Source organism: Gracilinanus agilis, chromosome 1, assembly GCF_016433145.1.
Source record: "Gracilinanus agilis isolate LMUSP501 chromosome 1, AgileGrace, whole genome shotgun sequence".
Taxonomy (NCBI): Eukaryota; Metazoa; Chordata; class Mammalia; order Didelphimorphia; family Didelphidae; genus Gracilinanus; species Gracilinanus agilis.
In genome coordinates this window covers 141,389,527-141,407,197 of record NC_058130.1, presented here as the reverse complement: position 1 = coordinate 141,407,197, position 17,671 = coordinate 141,389,527, and the positions used below count along the sequence as shown (strand labels likewise).

Sequence of the window (17,671 nt, the reverse complement as noted above, 5' to 3'; positions counted from 1 at the left end):
TCCCAGTGCCATTTCTACATGAGTCATATTAAAAGGAAAAGGATCAGTGACCCAACCCTTAGCAAAGCACTTATAATGATGGGCCTGGTGATATTTAGTAAAAGTGAAAGGCAATGGCTAAAACCAAAGTAAATGTGAATTTCCTGGAAGCCTCAGGCACTTGGTAGGCATTAGAGGCACCCAGACCAAGGGCTAGGGGCCAGGATTTTCTTTGCTTTTCTTCCCAAACCCAGGAGAAGATGTTTCTTGGGGCAATAAAGGGTTTAATGTAAGAGACATGACTCTATGTATTCTGCCCTTCCAGTTTTACTGTGGTGGGGGTGGATAGGATGGCCCCATGGGGACTCTCCCATCTAGGTGTTAGCTGATTCCTCCTTTTTGGGCTGTGTGTGTGATTTCTCCATCCTCCTTTGAAAGATTAGGGAGGACCTGATTAGCATATTCCCTTAGGGCTTGGTGAATGGGGTTCAGCCCTAGATTTGCTCAGGAGGTTATTTTAATTAGGGTCAGTGCCATCTGGAGGGCCTGGACCCTAGGACTGTTACCTGTTCTATTCACCCAGTAAGGGTGTCCACAAAGACTAAAAGGACTTTTTACCTTTTGTAGGGTGATAGGTGCATAGGGCTTGCCCACTGCCTCTGCTTAGCAACCCAGAGCTTGAGGTGTGGGGTAGGAGTGGGGCAGAGGGAAGCAGCTCAGCTGAGCCTCCTTACTCTGCCAAACCACTCTCACTCAGCCCCTGCAACATTGGAAAGAAGCTAGAATGCCCAACCCCTGTGTTTGGGACCAAGCTAGGGGCCTGTGGGTGCCCAAGGAGAGTCCTCTGCATGCCACCTTTGACATGTGTGCCATAACTTTGCCGTCATGGGTATGGGCCTTGCTTTAGAGTCAAAGAGGCCTTAGTTCAACTCCTGTCTTTGATGCGTACTAGCTAGTTAGTTGGTTATTGTCCTTCATACTCAAAGAGGACCAAAACAACCACTATATTGGGGTCAGTGTACAGTGTGTTCAACTGTGACTGATCAAACCAATATGAGCTTAGAGGGCTCGCCACAAGATAGGCATAAATAATCCATGTGAACTTTTGATATTGAGATGTCTCTAAATTTATGCATGTCATATTTCTTTTGAGCTACTGCAATTCTGCTTTGTTCATAAAGCACTCTCCTTTGATGTGGGCACACCCCGTGTCTCCCATTCTCACAATCAATACCAAAGTTTTGCAGAGAAACTTTTAGTGTCCTTGTATCATTTCTTTTGATCTCCATGTGCTAGACCATAGGCAAATCACTTAATTTCATAGTGCTCTCAGAAAACTCTGACTATAAGTTATTGTCAGTCAGTTAAGCGAGTATTTAAGTGCCAGCTATGTGACAGGCCCCATGCTAAAAGCTAGAGATACAAAGAAATGCAAAAAACTGGCCATACACAAGGAACTCAGTTTAATGGTGGAGATAATAGGCAAGAGACTATGTATAAACAAGATATATACATGATAAATTGGGAGTAATTTCAGAGGGAAGGCACCTAATAATAAGAGGTACAGGGAAAGACTTCTTTTAAAAGGTGAGAATTACCTGAGGATTGAAGAAAGCCAGGAAAGTCAGAAGATAGAGATAAGGAAAGAGGATTCCAGGCATGGGGAAGTCAGTGCAAATGCTCAATCTAGAAATGGAGTATCATATTCAAGGAATAGCAAGAAGACCAGGGTCACTGAGTTGTAGAGTACATGATGGCAAGTTACATGTGAGAAGACTAGGAAAGTAGGAAGAATTTAGATTTGGAAGGCCTTTAAAAGCCAAACGGAGGACTTTATATTTGATTCTGGAGCTAACAGAAAGTCACTGGAGCAGATTATGTTGACTGGGTTGCTGTGATGTACTCACACTTTCACTTAAGGAAGATCAAATCAACAGGTGAGTGGAGAATGGACTAGAATGGGTAGACTTGGCCCTAGAATGAGGTGATGAGGGCCTATACTCTGGTGGAGTGTCAGAGGAGAAAAGGGGAAGGAAAAAGGAGGGGGAAAAGTACATATTACAGATGTTATGGAGGTAGAAACTGATAGGCCTTGGCAACAATTTGGATGTAGGAGGAGAGAGTGAGAAGTTGTGGATGAAGCCTAGATTTTGAACTGAGTAGTAGGGAAGTTAAGAAGAAGGGAATGTTTTAGGGAAAGATAAATTCAGTTTGTAGGATGTCCATTTTGAGACGTCTTATAGGTATTTGAAAATGCAAGACTGTAGTGAGGAGAGATTGGGGGTGACAAATAGATCTAAGAATCATAGACACTAATAATTGAGTCTTTGAGAGCTGACTAGATTATTGAGTGAAAAATATATAGACAGAAGTATCAGGTCAGAGGTAAGAGCTTTGGGGGAAAACTTGTTAGAGGGTGGAACCTAAATGAAGATCAGCAAAGAGGATAAGAAGGAGCAGTCAGGCAAAGAAGGAGGAGAACCAGGAGAGAGCAATGTCATAACAACCTAGAGAGGAGTGTATCAGTGGGAAGAGGGTGTTTGACAGTGTCACAAGTTATAGAGAGATCAAGAAAAATGAGTCACAAAAGGGAGAGATAGGGATAATTGATAGTAGGGGTGGTTGAATCAAGTGAGGATTTTTTGAGGATAGGAGAGACATGGTCATGTTTATAGGTAGTGTCTGATAGACAGGGAGAGATTGAAGATTAGTGACAGTAGGAATGATAGGTCTCTTGGAAAAGATGGAATGAAATAGTATCACTTGTTTGCCGTGGCAAGGACAAGGTCCACTTCTTCATGTGAGATGGGTGAAGAAGGTAGTAAAGAGATATTTGAGTGATGTGAGATGAGATGGCAGGGAGAAGTTTTTTCAGTGAGGCAATGCTCTCAGTTGAAAAGGTGAGAAGGGGAAAAACATGAGAAGGGATGAAGAGGTCTGGGGAAAATGCCCATGGTAAGTGGGATAGTGAATCAATTAGGGAGGCACAAAAGGATTACCTAGTGCTGCAATGAGGGTATAATTGAGAAAATGCTACATTAATTTGTAATTAATCCAGTCAACATGGTTTCATGATTTTCTCCAGCTTTGCTTAGGGAATTTTTACACTGTACGTTCTCTATGCTGATAAAATCACAAGGGAATAGGAGGAATGAGACAGTTGAGGAGAGAAGAGAGAACAAATGAGAATGAGAAGAGAATCACTTTGGAGATGTTGAAACAAAGTTATCCTGATTAATGGAAACTTCATTTAACAGTTTTCTTTTAAGCAGGAAAACTACTAATTTCTAAGTTATTGAACATTAATTTTAAAACATTTTTTATATTTTGGCTTACAAACTTTGAGCCCCCAAAAAAGGTGATATGATTTTGAAATTATATGAATCAAGACAAACTAGAGAGCAAATAGAATGTATTTTTTATTTCTGATGAATGTTACAAATTATGAAAAAAAATTATTGAAAGCAAAAAAAAAGATTGAGAGATATTTATATACTTAATTTGTGTCTGTACAATTTAAAAACAACTGGTTTTTTTTGGTCACTTCAAACAATTTACTATGTAATTTTAAAAAGTATTGATGCATTTTGTTTTGACATAACAGATTCTTTCCCTGGAGTAACCTTTCCTACAAGTTACATTGCCCCTAAACAGTTTACTGATTTCAGTTAAAAAACATATTCATTATACTGGGAATACGAAGATAAAAAGCAACAGTCCCTGGCCTCAAAGAGCTTACAACCCAGTAAGAGTGGTGAGATATACACAGAAATATAATACAAGTTGGAAAATAATTGAGGGCTTAGGAGGAGTCAGACAGTAATCTGAAAATCAATTAAGTCACAGTATCCTGAAAGTCACCTTTTAAAATGACAAAAATGTGAATTTGATAGTCTGGACTAGATACCTGATAATGCTCTGCCCCCTTGAGTATAGATAAAATATTGGTGATGGTGTATTTTGAAATACATAAAGTTGTATTTCCTAATATATAAAAATGTAATTTTCAAATGTTGGGGCAAAGAATTTGAAAATTGAAGTTCATTATATTGGAAGATAACTCTATTGAATTAAGTGTATGAAATGAAATTGTTTGATTTTTGTAATTTTGGATTTTTTGGTATTCTTTAATAGGCAAATGAGGTGACAGACAGCGCTTACATGGGTTCAGAGAGTACTTATAGTGAATGTGAGACCTTCACAGATGAAGATACCAGCACACTGGTACAGCACGAAATGCATAACGAAGTAGAAACAGATAGCGCTATTGATTCTGCTGGGCACTCTGAATGCCCAGATGGCATAGAAGAACCAGAGAATGGGCCACTACTCCTCACACCGGGCAAGTACGTATACAAAATTTCTATGGGTTTGAAAAATGCCTTATTTAAAAATGTAAAACAGATATATTGAGTATTTGGTATTAATAATAAAATCTTATTGAAAAAACAATAGACTCATTAATTAAATATACTTGTCAAGGAAGTTGTCAGAGTAAATTCACTGTTAAATGGGAAGAATCCAAATAAGTAACAGCATCTTTACAGATCTCATATTCAAATAATGGGCCCATACAAATTTAGTTTGTAGTCAAGTCATTTTTATCAATACTGATTTATCTGAGACAAAGGGCAATATTCTCCCTTATGCCCCAACTCTCCTGATCCCTTTCAATATTAATTTCTCTATAAGAGGAATTAAATCAATCGACCACTTATTAAAGACCTATTCTGGGTCAGAATAGTACTTCTTGGGGCTGACAATTTGCTATTTTGGCCTGCTAATGTGTTCCCTTTCTTCATAAAGATTCTATCATTCTATCTAGTATAAATATTAACCTTCCTTGTAACTCTTATGTCTAGAGTCTGTTACATATTTGCTGCTTAATAAACGCTTGTTTGTTGATCCATGGATGGCAAACCTAAAATATAAGTTATCTAACTTTCCTGTTAAAACTTGTTACCAAGGGGGCAGCTGGGTAGCTCAGTGGATTGAGAGCCAGGCCTAGAGATGGGAGGTCCTAGGTTCAAATCCGGCCTCAGACACTTCCTAGCTGTGTGACCCTGGGCAAATCGCTTGACCCCCATTGCCTACCCTTACCATTCTTCCACCTATAAGTCAATACACAGAAGTTAAGGGTTTAAAATTTAAAAAACAAACAAAAAAAAAAAACTTGTTACTAAGAATCCAACCTTATGCAAACAATCTGATGTTTATGTAGCACATTGGAAGACTTGTAGGTGCTATTATATTAATAGAATTCTGTGGTTTTAAATCTTCTACTAAAGATTCTACTTCATGCCTCATTGAAGTATGTGGTGACCCAGGATTCCTGATGGCTATGCCAAAAATTTATAAACTCTCCTTGGATCCTATAAAGTTGGAAAGACTTCAATGAGAAATTAACAGTGGGCTATTTTTCTACTGTTATTTAGTGAACCTCATTGCCAGAAAATTGGTCATGAGATGATTATTTTTTTAGACATATGGTTTCATGAGACAGTCTACTGAGGTGTGGAGGGGTCGTGATCTAAATCAGTGGAGGGAGGAAATCATAGATCTTTTTTTAAGGTTAGTTTCTATTAATAATTTTTAATCATAAATTCTGCAGTCTGCCCAGATTTCTGGAAGGAAAGGGGGAATGTAATCCAAAAGAATCGCAACAAGTGGGAACATAAGGATTACCAATACTATTAGAGCAGACAGGGTTCAGGGTATTAAACAACAAACAAACAGAAACGCTTATGACAGTTGACTACAGCCAACAATAGTGATCTTCTTGCTAGTCTTGCCATCCCAAGATCTGAAGTGTCCATGGCTTCCAGGATATTTTTGCCTTCCTTCACCTGGCCAAAGACCACATGCTTGCCAACCAACCATTCAGTCTTAGCAGTACAGAGGAAAAACTGTGAGCCGTTTCTGTTGGACACAGATTTTGCAGTGGACCAGATATGAGGTCTCATGTGCTTCAGGATAAAGTTTTGATCAACAAATTTGTTCGCAAAGATGGACTTGCCTCATGCCATTATGGCATGTAAAAGTACAATCTTGTCATATGAACTCAGGAATGATTTTGAAAAAGCATGTTCCCTTGTAACCACAACTCTTCCTTCCATTGTTCAAAGTCCAGAAGTTTTCTGCTGTCTTTGGAACCTTGTCTGTAATTAGCTAAGAAGTATCTCAGCCCAGAGGCTTATTATGGATAGTGACATTGAAATATGCAGTGAGGTTGGCCATAGCCCTGGTAGCAAGGCTGGGGATGACAGTGGAGGCAGTGGAGTTAGAGTCTATATCTGGCAGAGTGCTCTCAGTAGTGGCAGCTGCAAAGCCTGAAATCATGGCCCTTTTAAAATATCAAAGAAAATCTGGCTTCAGACACTTCCAAGCTGTGTTACCCTGGATAAATCACTTAACCCCCATTGCCTAGCCCTTACCACTCTTCAGCCTTGGAGCCAATACACAGTATTGACTCCAAGATGGAAGGTAAGGGCTTTTAAAAAATAAATAAATAAAATAATAAAATAAGATATTGAAGAAAGGGGAGAGAGAGCAGCACACAGTAAAAAAAGAATACTAGATTTGGATTTAAAGAACCTGGGTTTAAACAACCCAGCTCTGTGTAATACATATGTGACCTTGAGCAAGGCTTTTAATCAGTTTTTTGGGAGGCCTTAATTTTCTCAGCCACAAAATGAAGAGGTTTGAACTGCATAATCTCTAGGATTCCTTCATGTTCTATGTCTTTGATCATAATAGCCAATAAAGTATTATCTCAAAACCATTAATTCAGTGCTAAAAATAGTAGTTTAATGGGAGAGAAATTTCTTTGGAGAAAAAGAAAGGTAAAGAAAGAAAGAAAAGGGAGAATCTTTATGTGTTTGTTTTTTAGTGAAGGGAAGATAGAGTGTTATTAGCCTTCTTAAGCTCTGGAGGTCCTTGTTCTCTCTCTTTTTTTTAAAATAATTTTTATTTTTTAGAAAAGTTATGATGGTTACATGATTCATGTTCTTACTTTCCCCTTCACCCCCTGACCTCCTCCCCCTCTCCCTGTTCTCTTAATGCAGCCCAAGACTATCCCACAGAAATGTTAACAGTTAGTGGTATTTAAATTATTTACAAAATAAAATTCACTGGGCTTTTCTTTCATATATATATGCATATATATGTGTATATATATACATATATATATATATAGTGTTTCATAATGATCAGTTCTCAGAATGTAATTATGCCCCGAACAAGACCATAAAAAAGTGCTGATTTTAAGTAAGCAAGCCATTAAAATATATGACAGAATCCTGGGAATATTCTTCTTTTTCTTGGGATCATTTTTCTCTCATAAAATCTCATGTATCTTAAAATTAAACCTTAAAAGATATACTACAAATTTTAGTTTGGTTAGTGATCAGGGGAAAATTATTTTTGTAGGATAGGAGAAAGAATAAACAAATATAACAAGTTAAGGAACTGATGCTAAAGGTTTTGGCTTCTTGCATTGTAATTTTCTAGTTTAATGTCTTTAAAACACTTTAACAGAATTCTATAGCTTAAAGACTCTTTATATTAAATAATGGAATAGAATTAAATTATTTGTTAGAGAACCCTATAAGGGCAAGGATTTTAAATATCACTTTTCTCACATACCAATGTAGTTCTTTTCATACATTGGGCACTATATGAAAATATTTTTTAATTCATTTGAAGGGAAAATGAAAGAAGAATCCCAGAATCCTCAGAATAGAAAGTGACTCATAAAATGAAGAGTTAGAAAAGATTTTAAAAGGCCATCTACTACAATACATTGCTGAAGAGTTCCCTCTATCTCTAGAAACTGGGTAACAGTTAGTCCTCTCTTAAAGGTCTCTATTAAAGGGAAACCCACTGAAATCTAATCTGATGCAGCCCATTCAACTTTGAGGCATTAAAATTGCTGGTATTTCTTCATCTCATACAGAAATCTACTTTTTCTGCAATTTCTACCCACTGCTTCAAGTTCTGCTTTCTGGGGCCAACCAAAACAAATGTAGTTGCTCTTCCATTGTGACAGTCTTTCATATACTTGACCACAGCTGTCATATTCACCCTGAGCTTCTCTATACCAGATTAAACATCTCCAGTTCCTTCTAATTATCATATAGCATAGCTTCTAGTTCCCTCATGATCTTGATTGATCTCTTTTGGAGTTGCCCTGTCTTCTCAATGTTCTTCCAAAAATACAGTAGGTCAGTAATGGTGAAACTATGACACATGTGCCAAAGATGGCACACAGAGAGCTCTCTGTGGGGATATGTGCCCCCACCTCCCAAGTTCATTATTAGAAAGGTAGAGGGACTTGAGTGGAACTGCTTCCCTCCCCCTCTCCACCAGCCCTGATGACATTTTTTCTCATCCTCTATATTTCTGCCTAGCAGCTGCTGGGAGTGCACAAGGGGTAAGGTAGAAGGCTCACAAGGTGCCAGAGCTAGAGGGGAGCAGAGTGCTCTGGTCACTCCCTTCCCCCTTCCTACACTTGCTTAGGACATTCCTCATTTAATCCTCCCCTCTGCCCAGCAGCCCAGTGGGAGTGTTTCTTCCCTCCTGTCTGGGACTTGGGCCCAGCACTTGGGGGGAGGGGCATGGCAATTCAGTCTCTGAAAGGTTCACCATCACTGCTCTAGGAGTAGTGTTCTAGAGCCTGAAATCTATACCTCCCCACTACACCACGCCTCCTCCCTCCCCTGAATCTGATCACTTTATGGTATAGTGGAAGAGAGCAGGGTTTGATTTGAGGGTTCAAATCCTTCCTCTGTCAGTTTCTTTCCTTGTATTCTTGGGCAAGTTGTTTAACCTTGTTAAGTCCCAATTTCCTCATCTATAAAATGAGAGGATTGGATTAGATGATCTCTGAGGTCCCTTCAGCTCTAAATATATTATTTTAAGTTTGAATATACTTTGAGACATTTTTGAATTTTGAAACTTACTTAAAAAATACAGCCCAGTGGTATTTGTTGTAAAGATTATTCAAGTCAAAGGAAATCAGAATTTAAAATTCTAAAGACTACTTTTAGACTCTCATTTGTTTCTTAAAGATATTGTGAATCAAATCTTTTTGAAGAAATCTTTCATGACAGTGTTTTGTAACTTTTGTCACTTTGGTAAGAGTGTTGGACTGTGGGCCAACATTATGTGATTTTCCAGTTATTTCTGAAGAGAGGTGGTGTCTTGGAACAAAAACTAGACCCTCTCAAGAAATAAATTATATTTGACTTTCTTTATAGAAACTCTTAAGTTATAACCACTCAAGTTCTCAAAAGATATTGAATTTGGCCTTGTGAAATTACCATCCAACCTCTAAGACAGAATTATAGAATTTGAGAGTTGGAAAGGTCTTCCGTGGCCTTGTAGTTCCAACCCATACAGAAAAGGAAACTCTATTGTAATGTCCCTGAAAAATGGTTAAATACTCTGCTTAGACATTTAAGAAAAAAAGAGCCTGCCTACAAACTTTTAAGGCAGTCCATTCTATTTTTACCAAGCTCTGATTGTCAGAAAGTTTATCCTAATGTCAAGCCAAAATTGACTTCTTTACAATGTCCAATTGTTCTGATTCTGCCCTCTGGGGATGTATAAAACATGACCAATTCCCCCCTCCACTTGATGCACTTGATGGCCGTTCAGATTCTTGAACATAGCTATTATGTTCCTCTCTGAGTTTTCTCCAGACTAAATATGTGTAAATCTTTCAACTGATGTTTTGTTTGCATGAGATAGATTCAGTGCCCTTCACCATCCTGGTTCTCCTCTTCTGGGCATTTTGTAGCTTATGAGTATTCTTAATTAAACCAGAGTGCCCCAAATGAAATATAACACTCCAGATAATTTGATCATATCAGAGTACAGTAAGACCATCACTTTCTTATTCCTATGAGTTATATTGAATAATGATTTTATTCCACAACATTTTAAAAATAAAATACTAACCTTTTATATACATTTACTTATATTCTACAGTTTTCTATTCTTTTCCATCTTTTTTTCTATATCAGTTTTGATGAGTACTGCTTTATAATATAATAGTGCTCATCCCTCTTTACAAGTTTTCTTTTTTTTTATAATTCTTGATACTTTGCCCATCTATTTCTCCATAGAAATTTGATTATGACTATCAAATCCTATTTTTCCATGGAAATTTGGTTATGACTATCAAATCCTATGAATGAAAAAGTATTGCATTAAATATGTGCATTAATTTGTGAGATACTAACTTGATATTTGTAGTTGAGCTAGCATTTATATAGTTCCTTAAGGCTTGCATTTTACATTTATCATTTGATCCTCACAATCTTATTTTGCTACTGTTATCCCCATTTTACAGATGAGGAAACTGAAATTAAGGCAGAGAGGTTAAGTCATTCGTTCAGGGTCATACAACTAATGTCTGACCCAGGATTCAAACTGAGGCCTTTATGACTCTTGAGTTCAGCACTCTATCTACTGCCCCACTTATATGCCTCCTAATCGAGCCATGAATTAGCTCTCTATTTGTTCAACTTTTCCTTGATTTTTGTCAAAAATCATTTTGAAATTACCTTATTATAAGTTTCTCATATGTTCTGATAATTTAATGTCCATATATGTGATACATTTTGTAATTAACATAAAGCATATCTTTCCACTTTTATTGATTCTTGCTAGTGGTTTATAGCAATGTGGTTGACTTTGTGGGTTTATTTTATGTTCTTATTCTTTATTAAAGTAACTTATTACTGCCAAAAAATTTGGGGGTGCTTAAGTAGATATGCCTGTTAAATAGCTATTTTTAATGAGAAAAGTTCTAGTGTTTTTCTCATGGATTCAAATATATACTTGCCACATTACAGAAAGACCCTTCTATTTATAACAAAATTATTTATTAATATAAATGAATAATTTTTATTAGTCTTTTATCAATTTTATCAGTCTCATTACATCTAATTATATGATTACAGTTTTTCCTTTCAATTTTAGCAATATGTGTTTTTGTTATGCAAAATCATTATTTTTGTATAATTAAATCCATCAACTTTTTCTCCAATAATTTTTTGATCAGTAAAAATATCTTTCCTCTTAACAGCTGAGCCAAATATATTAGTTCCCTTTTGTTCACAGCCTTTTAAGTTTTAAAAATAAAAGATTAGATTTTATTTGAAAAGCAGTAAGGAGTGGCAGCTAAGTGGCTCATTGAACTCAAAGCCAGGCCTAGAGACAGGTGGTCCTGGGCTTAAATCTGGCCCCAGACACTTCCTAGCTAAATTGGAGGTAAGTCACTTAACCCCAATTGGTTTAGCCCTTACCGTTCTTCTGCCTTAGAACTGATACTTAGTATCAATTCTAAGAAAGAAGATAAGGGTTTTTTTTTAATTTTAATTTTAATTTTTTTATTTTTATTTTTAACCCTTACCTTCCATCTTGGAGTCAATACTGTGTATTGGCTCCAAGACAGAAGATTGGTAAGGGTAGGCAATGGGGGTCAAGTGACTTGCCCAGGGTCGCACAGCTGAGAAGTGTCTGAGGCTAGATTTGAACCCAGGACCTCCCGTCTCTAGGCCTGACTCTCAATCCACTGAGCTACCCAACTGCCCCCAGAAGATAAGGTTTTAAAAGAAGAATAAATAGCTCTAAGGAATAGAATCATTTTTCAGTAAGAATGATACTGCATCACTGTGTGTATGGCAAAAAAAAAAAAAGATTTTTATCTGTATTCTATATATATATGCTACATTAACCTCTAGTTGGATCAGGGATCTAAATATATATTTTTAAAATCTGTGTGTATTTAACATATATTTTGCATTCAAGGCAGTATGGCATACTGTAAAGAGAACCATCCTTAGAGTCAAGAAAAATTGGATCCAAATTCTATCTAACCTATAGTACTTTTGGACCTTGGTCAGCTTGTCAGTGCCCTCAGCAAGTCATAAAAGGAGAAATTGCAGAACAGCTTCAGAAGAATGTTGGTAGAGGGAGTTTACTCATTAGGAATTTGCTATTATGTCAATGAACACAAAAACCTGGACCAGAAAAATATAGTTTCTTTTTATCGATCTGTATACATGTTGTTTTACCTCAATAAAACATAAATTCCTCAAGGACAGGACCTGTTTCCATTTTTTCTGTATATCTCTAATACTTGGCATAAAGCTGAACAAAGAATTCGTGAACACTTGTTGAATAGAACTAAATTGATGTCACCATTGGAGAGTTTTCCAGTAGATCTCTGTGATCAGGCCCATCTGGCCTTATTGCTATTTCCCCATTACACTCTGTCTTCTGACTTTGTTCTTCCCTATACCTGGAATGAATTCTCTTTTCACATCCACCTCTTCAAAGAAAGACTTCTTGTTTCTTTCAAAACTATTCAAGTGCCATTTCTCCACAAAGAAACCTTTCCTGATCTTTCCAGCTCCTAGTGTTTATCTCCCACCCCCCCCCAAAAAGACTGTGTATTTTTTGGTCTTTATTTAAATAGATAGATATACCTATTTGTGTATATCTGTGTATATAAATAATACATAAATTTCTCTCAAGTATAGTGTGAGCTTCTTGAAGGCAGGAACTATTTCATTTTTGTCTCTAGTACCTAGCATTATACCTGGCATATAGTAGTCACTTAATAAATTAATTGATTAATCTAATAACTACAGTAAAAAGAAATGACCCATAAGTATACAAAATAATAAATATTAATAAAGAACACCAGTCCCAGGTTCCAACCTGGACTGTTTCACAGATTAGCCATCTTATTTGAGGCAAATTATTTAATGTTTCTTTACTTTGGCGTTCTCTCCCATTAAACAGGGATATCAGTATCTAGCTTATAACCTCCAAGATGCCTTTCAGGTCTAAATCTAGAATTCTTTGGCTATAATTATGTAAAAGAAAGAAATAAAAATTCAGAGGTAGCCCAACTTTATTGACTTGGTAAAGAAGCCCCAAACAAAAAAATTTTTTTTGCTTGTTTGTCCTTTTTTAATTCATTTAAACTTTTAAATGCTAAGAGTTTTATCTAAAAGTTTATTATTTTACATGGTTACTTCATTATTTCTCTTGATATTTATAATTGAAAATTTTATAAAGGGGTCCATCCTCATGCTAGAAAAGGTTGGGAAGCACTGTCTTACTATGAACTAGTAACTAAATAGTCATTTATATTGGCAACCTTTGAAAATTCTTTCTAAGAACTAGTGTTTCTAAAACAAATGCTTAATCTTAACAAAAAGGAAATGACATGTTTAAGTGGAGTGTTTTTCTCTGGCCTTTACTCAAGCATCTTGTTCCTTTGTTAACACTGAGGAGCGGCATATTTTTAGGTAAGGATCTTGGACAAAGAGACAGCTTGAAGTTAGGTGAAAATTGAATATTTAATAGTATTGCTCATAAAATTTTCAAAGTGATCATATTTGGATCCATGATTTCTTTATTCAAGCACAGGTTTCAAAGTACTAAAAGTTAATTGAACATAACCTTATCATTTGTTAATAACAATATATGCTTTAAAGGAATCTGAAATATTTTAATTCATGTGCAGCAATGGTGGATACACATTGCATAGTTTGTAACTTTTTCTCTAGTCTACCAGTTGCCTTGAGCAAGCATTGAACCTACTGTGCTTCTTTTTCAGATCTTTTTAAAATTGTGTCAATTAGAATTACTATTTTATGATGACACTGGATTTATGGAGCCCCAAAGATGTTTACCTTGTAGGGCTATTAAAAGACTAATTAGGCAACATTTATGCAATAAATGAAAAGCATATTGAATGGATGGCTAATTCCTTAACGTTGGTACCTCTGCATGCCTTTCTAAGCAAGTTTTCTGTATCCATGCCTGGTTCTTGATCTTCCCAACCATTTTTCTTTTCTCTTAAATTCTGTCTTAAGAAGCCCATGTTCCTCCAGCCCTTTTTCCAACAGGGTTGGGTACTTGTCAGAATAATAATTCTTGCTGCCTTTTCACTCTTGACTCTTTCAGATCCCCCTCACATGACATATCCTTGAGCTCTGACCTGAACAACCACTCCATCGTTACTGTTATCAGTGGTGAGGAGCATTTTGAAGATTATGGAGAAGGAAATGAGGCGGAATTGTTTTCTGACAACTTGTGTAACGGAGAAGCTGGCTTTAACAGTTCTTTTCTTTCTCCCAGGTAAAACATGTCCTCTGGTAATGGTGTTTGTGCTTTTAAATTTTTTTGATATTGTTGTCTTTAATCACCAGGAATGCCTTTACCTTTTTGGTTTGTCAGAAGGGAAAGCCCCAAAATGGAGTAATTTCCCAAATCACTTTTTGAAACATTGATACTTTCCTGAGTGAAAGTTGACAGAAGAGTCACTCATCTAATTATAATCTAAAGATTTACACAAAATATGAAGGTTTAAATATGGTAATGACAGCATTTGACTGTTTTGAAACCATATATTTATGAATAATGAATCTTGGATCATATTATAACTATTTACTGAAGAGCTACTTTTGTTTTTGTCTGAGGATTTAATAAAGATTCTTTGGGTAGAGTAGCATTGTATAATCTCTCCCATTCTTTTTTCTATTATTATTTCTGACTATGAACCTTATTCCTGATACTTTTAGGATTCTAGGAATGACCTTTCAAAAGTTTATGATTAATAGTTCTTAGGTAATATATGTATATTATATACATATGCATATATATTTTATAATATGGACAAAACTATCTTTGAAGACTTGTACATGTGTAGTTAAAATTACTTTTTTTGACCAAATAAGGAGTTCTAACATTTTGTTTTTAAAGTCATTGTCATCTGTTCTCAGGCCCTTATTATTATTTATAATAAACCTTGTACCTTTGGAGTTGAAGAAAATGCAGTTGGTATGATCATAAGATAGTAACATGTCCATAAAAATCAATTCTCCTTTCATAATTCCCTATTCCTTCTATATTTTTGGTAACAGCAGTATTTTATACTTTAAGCAAAAAAAAAAAAAGTTTTTGATAGGATTTTGAAACATTACTGGCTAAGATTTTTTTCCATTGCTATTCGTCAGGGCAAATTTCATTATTGCCAGGTCCTAAGATGAATCAGATCTAAAACCTGAAAAAAATGTAGTGCTTTATGTAATTTTCCATTTACTTTTCATTAAATTTCCTTGGCTTTTAAAATTTGTTGTATTGATAGCTTTTTTGTTCTTCTTTCACCTTCAGAGACTATATATCCCTAACTACTAATCCATTTCCTTAGTAGTATTTTGCTCTCTTGAAATGGATTCTAATAGACTAGGAGTAGATTATGAATATTGTTGTTAAATGTAGCCTGATAGAAAATTGTTTCACTACCAAAAATTTTGTAGGCTTAGAAAAAGATATACAAAAAGAACTCCCAGCTCACTGTTCACAAACTTGGTATTATTCATATGGAAGTCTCCTTAACTAGTAGATAAAGAAACCTTACCTTTTAACCAGCACTTTATATAGGCCTTTAAGTTCAGCCCCTGTATCTCCCACAATGCTCTGCTGGTTGCATCACCGAGGATTAAATAACTTGCATAAAGTAAGGGAGGGGCAGACCTGGGAGAACTTGGGACTATGAGGAGTCAGGAAGCTCCTCTTTCTACTTTTCAAAAGTGGCAAAAACTTGAAAATTGCTCTATTGCCTTTCTCCCTTTCTCAGTTGTAGAAATTCTTTTCTAGGTTTTATGACCTGATATAAGAAACTGAGTAATAATAGAGTACTAGGCTTAGTTAAGGAATTTTAACATAAACGCCACAGAGCAGCTATTATGGTGTTCCCCCCATCCCCAATATTGAGATATTTTAAATTAAAAATAAGATTTCATAATGTGTTTAAAAGAATATTGTAAGAATTTAAAAAAATATTTTAAATTGTATATATCAAGACATAATCATTTTAAACAAAAATAAATGTAAGACAATATAATGGGATGGTTTATTACTTCAGGTCACAAATAGAATAAATGTCATAGACTTTGTTTCTCTATTACAGTATAATACAAACTCCATGAATCTTAGAATGATCATGGACCTAAACTGAATAATTTACATTTAAACCTCATAGATTTTTCTCTGGTTATTTTTTGCATTTTATGCAATTTGGTCTTATTTTGGTACACAATAAATTTTAATTTTTTATAATGTTATTTGTAAGAAAAGTGAAGCTTTTCTCACTTGGCCCTGTCATTCCCCCCATGAATATAATTGGGTATTTTCTTCTTTCCCAAGTTGTTTCTATGTATAATAACTCAAAAATAGAACTGAATTAAGAATTTGAATGTTAAAATGAGTCCAGGTAAATATGTTGCTTTTTTTGGGGTAGTTTTAATTAGTTTCATTTTTTTGATTGAAAATATTGCCTATAAATGTAAATTCAAGTTCAGGAATATCTTAAACATAAGTTTTATCCTTTTTTCCCTATGTTATATGTAATGATATAAAGATCTTTCTTGAAATAATCTTTTCACTTTTTGTTGCTGAAAATAATATTCCAGTTATCATAGTGTTGACACAATATACGCCCTTTCAGAGAACACTAGAAATTATTCCTTTCTATCATACTTAAGAGAAAATAACAATGCAATATGGTCCAGATTTCATGTCTTACTTGTTTAATGCATGTGGATTCTAAACCTTTTTTCTTCTGTTATATATTTTTTGAGAGTATAAAACAAACTATAGAATTTCATTTAGCTCATATGACTAAAAGATCAAATATATCTTGTAAAATATGCTGCTATTTTGATAGCCTATTTCTATTTGTTGATTCTACTCTCTTCTTGTGTGATATTTCCTTTTTTTCTGTTTAGGTATACCTTCTATGTGAAACTATATTTCAATATTAACTATTATTTATATTAATCTTGTGGCTTCCAAAGGTATTGTGTCTGAGGATAGTCTAGGTATGTTCTATTGTAGTTTTCAATTCCCATTGACAAATGGAGATCAACATACTCTGTAAGAATAAAAATTCAAATTAAACTAGGTGTAATTAGCATATGATTCTTAGAAATAAAACATTCTGCTTTTTTATCTAATGTAATTGAATTGGTAAAATGGTCCCTTATCGACCTCTAATATAATTGATTTGTATAATAACTACTAAAATATTTGTAAGTCAGTTCTAGAGGATTCATGATTAAACAATCCACTTCCATGTTTAAATTCTCTTCCTGACTGAGAAGTAATGAGCTCAGAATATAAATTGAGACATATTTTTTTTTTTGGACATGACCAATATCAGGAATTTGTTGTGCTTGACTATACATGTTTGTGACAAAGGTTTTCTTTTTCTTTCTCAGTGAGACATGAATGGGAGGGAGGAAGCAGATTTTTATTTATTGGGGGAAAAATTAATTTAAAAAAAAGTTGTGAAACTACTCACTTCTTCAGAAGATCCATTTCCTTAGTGTGGGTACTCCTCCCCTTGATGAAGATTGAAAACCTTCAGTGCTTTAGCAAACAATTTTCATTAATTGATATGGCCAGTCATCTTCTTAACTAGGCTGATTCTTTTTTTTAAATTTTTCTTTTTGTCTTAAAAGACAGAAAAGCAGTAAGGGCTAGGCAATCCCAGTTAAGTGACTTGCCCAAGAACACACAGCTAGGAAGTGGCTGAGGTCACATTTGAATCCAGGTCCTCCTGTCATGGAGTTCTTATCTACTGTGCTACCTAGCTGCCCCATTT

General features: G+C 35.2%; 1 protein-coding gene and 1 pseudogene across 1 annotated transcript in view; one reads left to right on the top strand and one right to left on the bottom strand.

The window, feature by feature from the left end:
* Nucleotides 1-17,671, top strand: part of RAB11FIP3 (RAB11 family interacting protein 3) — a 169,926-nt gene that overhangs the window by 107,007 nt on the left and 45,248 nt on the right. Inside the window, exons 4-5 of the mRNA XM_044657590.1 lie at nucleotides 4,114-4,325; nucleotides 13,996-14,142. Of these exons, the coding sequence (XP_044513525.1) occupies nucleotides 4,114-4,325; nucleotides 13,996-14,142 (359 nt within the window). The remainder of the gene's footprint in view (nucleotides 1-4,113; nucleotides 4,326-13,995; nucleotides 14,143-17,671) is intronic.
* Nucleotides 5,689-6,394, bottom strand: LOC123231341 (annotated as a pseudogene).